We start from the raw sequence: 8788 nt of genomic DNA, 5'->3' as shown, positions 1-8788 counted from the left end.
TCTTGTTACCCAGGCTGGAGTGCAATGGCGCGATCTCGGCTCACCGCAACCTCCACCTCCCGGGTTCAGGCAATTCTCCTGCCTCAGCCTCCTGAGTAGCTGGGATTACAGACACGCACCACCATGCCCAGCTAATTTTTTATATTTTTAGTAGAGACGGGGTTTCACCATGTTGACCAGGATGGTCTCGATCTCTTGACCTCGTGATCCACCCGCCTCGGCCTCCCACAGTGCTGGGATTACAGGCTTGAGCCACCGCGCCCGGCCCAAACACTTATTTTTAAGTGTTCATAAGATAGTGGTCTTCAGAAACACCATTTTTCAGACTAGTAAACTTTCAGAGTTCAAAAATGCACATATTACACTTTTATCCCCAACAAAGCTAGTAGCTACCCTCTAAAGCAGAGGTTAACATTTTCTTTTCCCAAACCACAAGATGAATTATGATCCCATGTGCATACCCCCATGGTTCCCCTCCCCAGGTTGTATTAAAAAATAAAGCAAACAATTATGAGGATTTTAGGGGTAGTGGTATAGGGATAGTATTTACAAAAAAAACTGAAGTGCAAGGATATTAGACTTTTGTTAAAATACCTTTTAATTTTACTGGCAAAACACATCAATGACTAATCACTATTAATATATTAAACATACTTTTTATTTTTTTGAAACGATGTCTCGCTCTGTCACCAGGCTGGAGTTCAGTGGCATGATCTTGGCTCACTGCAACCTCCACCTCCCGGGTTCAAGCTATTCTCCTGCCTCAGCCTCCCAAGTAACTGGGACTACAGGTATGTGCCACCACACACCCAGCTAATTTTCGTATTTTTAGTAGAGATGGGGTTTTACCATGTTGGCCAGGATGGTCTTGATCTCTTGACCTCGTGATCCACTCGACTCAGCTTACCAAAGTGCTGGGATTACAGGCGTAAGCCACCGCACCCAGCCAAAATATTAAACCTACTTTCTAATACATTGTAATTTTTATACTTTTATAATTACTACTTCATAAAAAGTGAATTTTTCCAGCTCTCCAGTTCAGACACTATTAACAGGCAATCAGACAGCACTGAGTAAGGAGAAATAGATTAATACCTAAAATTACCGTATTTTAGCATACTGAAATTAGTATCATCAGTGTTTTTTATCTGCTTTATCACTTTGTCTACACTTTATTAGGTGGCCCTAACTCCTATTACTATTGACAAATGTTAACTTTCCTCACAAGTACTACAGAATTATATTCACTTCTTTTCCAGCATTTTAGCCTTCCGTATTAAAAATGTTTCTACTGTCAAGAATTTAAAACAGAATCATGAAATTGCAATCCAAACACTACCTTGGCTTGCCAGATGAAACCATCTTTGTGGTATAAAGCTGTAATTCCAATTTCCACCAAAGAACCCTCTCTGAATTCATCTGAGAATGACATTTCTATGGGAATAAATTTGAATTATCTCACTTTCAAGAAATATCGCTTAACCACTAAGAACTTACTCATATCTCATCATGATAACCTAATGTTAGACTGAGAATCACTGCTCTAGGGTGGCACCAGAAGTTGCCAGTCAGGAACTACTGATAAGATTTCACTTTTCCAATAATTGTATACTTCCATCTTGTAGTACAAAAACATTTTTATTTTGACCTGATAAATGACTAAAACAGTTGCAGGGGTAACTGACAGGTATGATTATTCAATTTGCAATGGAATTGACCCTCAGACTAATTTAGACACTTTTTAATAACACTCAAAGTCAATCTTAAAGAGAATATTATTTTTGAATTTTTGCTGTTGAAGTTAACACTTACATCTAAAAGAAAATCATCATCCTTATTGGACAAATGGAACTCAAAAAATTTTTTAAAAAACCATCATAATAATGAAAATACTGAGTTTCTGATGTACAAAGAGTGAAATATTCATATATTAGACAAATGATACAGTATAAATGGGAAAAACTCCATTCTTTCTAGAAGGATGTCAATAAATAACTGATGTATCAATTATTTGATGGAAATATAAATTGGAAATATAAATTCTTCAACCACTAGAAGAACTGAAAGAGGAAGTTTCTTTTGTCAGTGTGAGAGACTGACTCTTTCTTGTCACAAGACTTTCAGAACTACATGACTTTTTTTTTTTTTTTTTTTTCATTTTTTATTTTTAAAGACGGGGTTTCACCATGTTGGTCAGGCTGGTCTTAAACTCCCGACCTCAGGTGATCTGCCCGTCTTGGCCTCCAAAGTGCTTGGATTATAGGCGTGAGCCACTACGCCCGGCCTACATGACTTTTTTTTAACGATTTGCATATAATGTTTGAAGGTGGGAATGAGATCAGAGAGGCAAAAATGTTACCTGGAAAAACCACCTCCCAAAACCATTTAGTAAGTAAAGTGAACACCATCACACCTAAACCCATTCACTATATGTATGCATGTATGCATGTATGTATGTATGTATGTTATTTATTTATTTATTCTGAGACAGGGTCTCACTCTGTCACCCAGGCTGGAGTGCAGTGACGTGATCTCAGCTCACAGCAACCTCCGTCTCACAGGTTCAAGCAATTCTCGTGTCTCAGCCTCCGAAGCAGCTGGAAGTACAAGTGTGCACCGTCCGCCCATGCTGGCTAGGCTGGTCTCTGGTTTCATTTTACAATTAATTTTAGCTAAAGAATATGGATTCATTTACAAAAATAAGTTTGGTCTCTTATTATAAATACTTCTAGTTTTAAAAAATTCATTTTCACATTTGAATGTCCTTAAAAGTATCTAAAGGATTCATTCTCCTTCTGCATTCTGCTTCTCGGAAAGTACTTTTGAGGTAGATCTCTTCCGAATTCTTTTTCTTTTTCTTTTCTTTTCAGAAGCAGATGATTGTGTATCTGGTGACTTTTTCTTTTTCTTCAAACAGCTAAGAGGATTGGGACCACTTATTTTCTTGCGCTTTTTTCTTTTTCTCTGTTCAGGGTTTTTTACTAAACCCTGTTCCTCTTTGAGATGTTTGATACTTTCTTTCTCATGCACTGAGACAAGCTGACCTGACTCTACTGCTTTTACAAAGGCAATTGTTTTGGGAGAAGGTTTGTCCAAAACCATAGTGTTCTGAATAATAAACATCAGAGGAACTCCAGGCTGCTTCTTTACTTTCACAGACAAATTCTGATCCTATTTAAAAGAAAAATAGAATTATTTACTTCAAATGTCAATTAAGGTACCTTAAATAGGTTTTTAAGAACTGTATTAAAAATAAAAGAGATCACAGATTTTATTTTTTGAATGAGTACGCCTCACTTATTCATTTGAGTAATGGGGTTATGTTTTATGATAAAGGAAGAAAAACATAAAAATTGAGCATAGTGTTAGTTGCAGCTGTGTGAATTGGATTTATCGATACTCAAGGGTCACAAATTACAAACTAATGCAGAGGTAAATGTGTTAGGTGGGTTTCTCCTGTTTCTACTCTAAGATATTCTTTGGAAAGGGTTAAGAATGCTTGAAGAGGTTAAAGGAAAAGAAATTAGGTAGTAATTAGCTATTCAGATTCTAAATTCAGCTCTGCCTCTGTGCAATTTTATAATTCTGATAATCAAGTCAGTATGTATGTGAACTTAATTCATATCAACTCCAAAAGTCTCTCTTCTCCTGCCTTCAAGAAGATGGCAATGTTTTTCTTTAAAAGCCTGAAACATTTCATACTGTTGGTACAGTCTTAAGCAGTATGAACCATGACATTGAGAAACAGTATGAAATATAGGATCATGAAAAAACATTAACAGAATATAAGAACTTTGCTCTACTTGTCTTCCCTTCAAGAACCCCACAAAAGCCGGGCAGAGTGGCTCACACCTGTAATCCCAGCATTTTGGGAGGCCGAGGCAGGTGGATCACGAGGTCAGCAGTTCAAAACCAGCCTGGCCAAGATGGTGAAGCCCCAACTCTACTAAAAATAGAAAAATTAGCCAGGCGTGGTGGCAGACACCTGTAACCCCAGCTACTCAGGAGGCTGAGGCAGAGAACTGCTTGAACCCGGGAGGTGGAGGTTGCAGTGAGCCGAGATTACACCACTGCACAACAGCCTGGGCGACAGAGCAAGGCAACATAGTGAGACCCTTGTCTCAAGTCTCAAGAAACAAACAAGCAAACAAATCAAAACAAAATAATCATGAAAAAAAAAAAAACCCCAACCTTCCACTACAAAAAAGAATATCAACATGCTTAAAGTTTTCCCAAAATTCTCAAATGACAATTGCTTTTACTCACTGTAAATTAAGAAGCCTGTATTTTTAAAAGTCTAATCATTCTAATTTTTCTGATTAGAAATAGCTCCAAATGAAGTACAAATAGAAAGGGTTAAAATTGCCTGTGGTTTTAAAAGTAGTAATCACCTGTGTTGCCACAAAATAATGATGAGGATTTCCCTCTTCAACCATGGAAAGCAAACATTCTGATCCACTCACTGCATTCTTGAAATGGGGACAATTTCGAACTTGGCATTTTTGTGCAATCAGTTTTGCCCCATATAAGTCCTTTCCCAATGTTTCTAACTCTTTTAACACACATCTGAAAAGAAAAATTATAGTAGATACATTTTAGTTGTTGTTTACATAAAGTGTAAAAAACAAGTCAATTTTTGCTTAAAACTATGCTGTTACAATCTGAATTTGTCATCTGGTAACCATTTACTTTTAAAGATGACTTGAAAAATGCATTTACCAAATAGAAAGAACAACAGTTAAAATTTACTGAGCACTTACTATGTTTCATGTAGCATGTAAATTGCTCTTTATATAAATTCTTGCTTAATCTCAAAATAACCCTATGAAGTTAGGTTGCTTCGGTAGAAATTATCCTTATTTTAGAGCATCCCATTTTGAGATTTCAGGTAACATGCCATAGTTCAAGTAACTAGTAAGTGGCACTAAGACTTGTAGCTTGACAACAGATCCCTTGCCCCAACCATAGCATAATAAGCTTCTGCTTCAAGTACAAATTGGTACATGAATATTTTCAATTCAGAACAGTTAAACTTCTCACATCATTAAGTTGTTTTTTTTTAAAAAAATTTAGTTATAAGAGTTCCTCTACCCTAGCTAGCCTTTGCCAGATTCTTTCTTGCCTCATCTCCTTTACCATCTTTCTGTTTTAGGAAGATTTTGCTTTTTTTTTGAGACGGAGTTTCGCTCGTTACCCAGGCTGGAGTGCAATGGCACGATCTCGGCTCACCGCAACCTCCGCCTCCTGAGTTCAGGCAATTCTCCTGCCTCAACCTCCTGAGTAGCTGGGATTACAGACATGCGCCACCATGCCCAGCTAATTTTTTTGTAGTTTTAGTAGAGACGGGGTTTCACCATGTTGACCAGGATGGTCTCGATCTCTTGACCTCGTGATCCACCCGCCTCGGCCTCCCAAAGTGCTGGGATTACAGGCTTGAGCCAGCGCGCCCGGCCCGATTTTGCTTTTTTTTAAGTCATTAGACTTGACCTCTATTTTGAGTACTGCCAGCTACTTACTGAATATTTCCTGTGGATGTCCTGCCATCAACTCTTCAAATTCACCCTAAGATGAAACTACTTTCTTGCATCTAAATTAATCCTCCAGGACTTGCTATCTCTTTGAAATTATTCTCCCAGTTGCTCTAGATAGAAATCAGAAATCACATTTGACTTCATGCCCTTCTTCACCCATACGCCTACGCCATCAGCTATTGGATCTATCTATTTCAGTAACGTTTCTTTGGAGAACCGTTGGGTTTCTGCCTTTCCTCTCCCAGGTTTAGGCTCCCCTTACTTCTTGATTGAACAACTGCATAACAGGTTTGGCTGCCTTTGCTCTTGTTTCTCCAATTCACCCTTCACATCACTGCAGTTATCTTTTCTAAAATAAAAACCAGGCCTGGTAACATTCTGCTGTTCTACTTCATCAATTAACTCCACATAAGAGTTCAAACCTGAATATGAGTAAACTCTCTGGAGATCTAACTACTAGTGGCCAATAAATACATTCCACTAAAAAACGAATGACCTGCTTCCTTAAAAACATAAGTGGCAAATTTGAAAGGGAGGGGAAACTGTTAAAATTTTTAATAATCCCAGCACTTTGGGAGGGCTAAGGTGGGTGGATCACCTGAGGTTGGGAGTCCAAGACCAGCCTGGCCAACATGGTGAAACCTGTCTCTACTAAAAAATACAAAAATTAGCAGGGTGTAATGCCACACATCTGTAATCCCAACTACTTGGGAGGCTGAGGCAGGAGAATCACTCGAACCCGGGAGGCAGAGGTTGCAGTGATCTGAGATCGCACCACTGCATTCCGGCCTGGGCAATAAAGTAAAAAAAAAATTTTTTTAACTTCAGAGACATGTAAATCAAATGTAATATATGTATTTAGTTTGAATCCTGATTTTTAAGACTTCTTCATCTTTTCAAGATACATGCCAAAGAACTGATAGAACAATATGCTCCAAAGTAACCCATCAGTAAGGAGAGGTGAGAGATTCAACAAGATTGGCCACATAGACAACTGCAAAAGCTGGATAGAGGTTTAATTATATTATTCCACTTTTGAGTTGTCTGAAAAATTCCAGAGTTAAAATAAGTTTGTTAGAGAAATTGCTGTAGAATATAATTTTATGTGGCACTTCTCAGCCTTTTTAATATCATAGCACTATATTTAAAATGTACATAAAATACTCCTGTGTTCTATGGCACACAGGAATATACGGACAAACTGCTTGTAGCCAAAAGCAACCAAAATTCAGGGACAAAGAATATTGAAGGATTTGTTAGACAGCCCTAAAGACTAAGGGGATCAAAACTGGGGGTATCTGTAACCCAGCTGAAACACTGCTTGAGAAATTCTGAATACAGAAAGCTGTTCATTAAATAGTGTTACGTGAGAAAAGGAAACCATTAACACAGTACACACAGAAAAAGCCCAAACTTTATTATAGTTGTTGTTAGAGATGGGGGTTTTCCTGTGTTGCTCAGGCTCACCTCAAACTCCTAGACTCAGGTGACCCTCCTGTCTGAGCCTACTGAGTACCTGGGATTACAAGTGTGAGCCACCTTGCTTGGCTTAAAAGTGCATTTTTGTGCTCGTGTGTGAGTGTGTATAAAGGACTGAATGGATGACACTGCACATGTTAACAGTGATTATTCGTGAGCAGTAGTAGTATGAGACATTTTAATTTTCTGTTTTTGTTTTTTAAAAATACGCATTCTACAATAAAAATACTAAATTTCTTAATAGTTCTTCATGGTCTAACCTCAACTTGCCTTCTTCCTAGTTTCATTTCCAAATATATTCTGTGCTGCAACCTCTTTCCTAGGCATTTCATAACTCCATTCCGTTTTGAAGAGGTCTCCACAACAAGGGGTGTCATTCTTTTCTGTCACTCAAAATAGATCTTCCCCTCAGAATTGAACAAGTGAATGGGCTCAAGTAATTCTCTCCTCCCACCTCGCCATCTCCACAAGCCTCCATCCTGTGTTCCCACATTTCAATGACGTGGGGAAACATTAGACCTAGAGTGAAAACACATCCACTGCAGACTGACTTATGCATTTTGCTGGCCATGAGGGAGCAGTGTTTGGCATATGGGGGGTACTTAATACAGAGTTGAATAAACAAATATCTTTGAACAGATTCCTTATTCTGGAGTACTGACTTTTTGGCCTGGAAATCAAAGATGCTAACTCACAGATTCACTGTGAGGCTGGAAGAGTTTTGGTTTAAACTAAGAAAAGCTATGCAAATGACAGCAACCATTTGAAGAGGGGTACACTTTGGATACCGAAAAATGCTCTAGTACACTATACTCGTTAACCTTACAGCAATCTTATAAGCAGTTATGATCTCTAGTTTACAAATGAGGAATCCGAGGCTCTGAGAGGTTAAATAACTTGACCGAAATCACAGAGCTGGTAGGAATGGGATTAAGATTCGAAGCCAGATCTCTCTGCTAGAACGTGCTCTCATTCGCCAGGCTAACGACACGTGAGATTCGCAGCGCGTTGTCTAAGCTGCCTCTAATATAGGTATTTGCCTGACCACCTTCACTTTTCCACTTAACTGTCAACTCCACGTGGGCGGGGCGTTTTGCACCTCCTGAGCTTCCAATGAAGGATCTGTGAGCAATGGCCTCGCCTCTACAACACCCGCCGGACTCCACGTGCCTCCTCCCCGGCCCCGCCGGACCCACCTGGTGGTGCACAGCTGCGTCTCCCCCATGAGGTAGCGCGGCAGCTGCTCCCGCAGCTGGATGCGGCCCCGCAGCGCCGCCTGACAGAAGGTGCCGTCCAGCAGGATCTGGTATGGCTCGCGGACTCCGAAATTGTTGCGGAAGAAGCCAAGATGCTTCTTAGCGTGTTTCTGCCTCGTGATCTTCATGCCTGACTCACCCGGACCGAAGCCGCTGGATCAGGAGGCATCAGCAAACCCCTCACGCACGCCCTAGTACTCTCAGTGCCAGCTTCACCCGGAAATGGAGTGCCTTTGGTCCCGGAAGCAAACGCCTCTGACTTCCGGGCCCGCCCGCTGGTTACGACAAGACGAGACGTGCGCAAGCTTCCACCACGGTGCCCGTGCTTAAAGGGGCGGTCCCTTAGGGCGGAACAAACGCTGGGGTGCGCGATTCCGCACGGGGGCGCACATGCGCAGTCTGGGCCAGGGTAAAAGAAAATTACAGAATACGTTTAGCATGTTAACTACATTTCAGAGCTTCTCTGAAAGACTGGCAGTATAGTAGTAATCAGTGATAATATTGAGCCTTAATATGTTCCAG

General features: G+C 40.0%; 1 protein-coding gene across 1 annotated transcript; it reads right to left on the bottom strand.

Moving 5' to 3' along the window:
• Positions 1–2666: 2666 nt before the first annotated feature.
• Positions 2667–8510, bottom strand: UTP23 (UTP23 small subunit processome component). Its single transcript, XM_017530677.2, has 3 exons — positions 8207–8510; positions 4392–4566; positions 2667–3171 (listed from the first exon to the last, which is right to left on the bottom strand). Exons 1-3 carry the CDS (start codon positions 8392–8394, stop codon positions 2785–2787), a joined length of 750 nt encoding a protein of 249 aa, XP_017386166.1. The 5' UTR covers positions 8395–8510; the 3' UTR covers positions 2667–2784.
• Between the last annotated feature and the right edge of the window lie 278 nt (positions 8511–8788).

Source organism: Cebus imitator, unplaced genomic scaffold (genome assembly GCF_001604975.1).
Source record: "Cebus imitator isolate Cc_AM_T3 unplaced genomic scaffold, Cebus_imitator-1.0 Scaffold68, whole genome shotgun sequence".
Taxonomy (NCBI): Eukaryota; Metazoa; Chordata; class Mammalia; order Primates; family Cebidae; genus Cebus; species Cebus imitator.
Note: the sequence above shows the minus strand (reverse complement) of the source record. Positions and strands in the feature narration are given on the sequence as shown.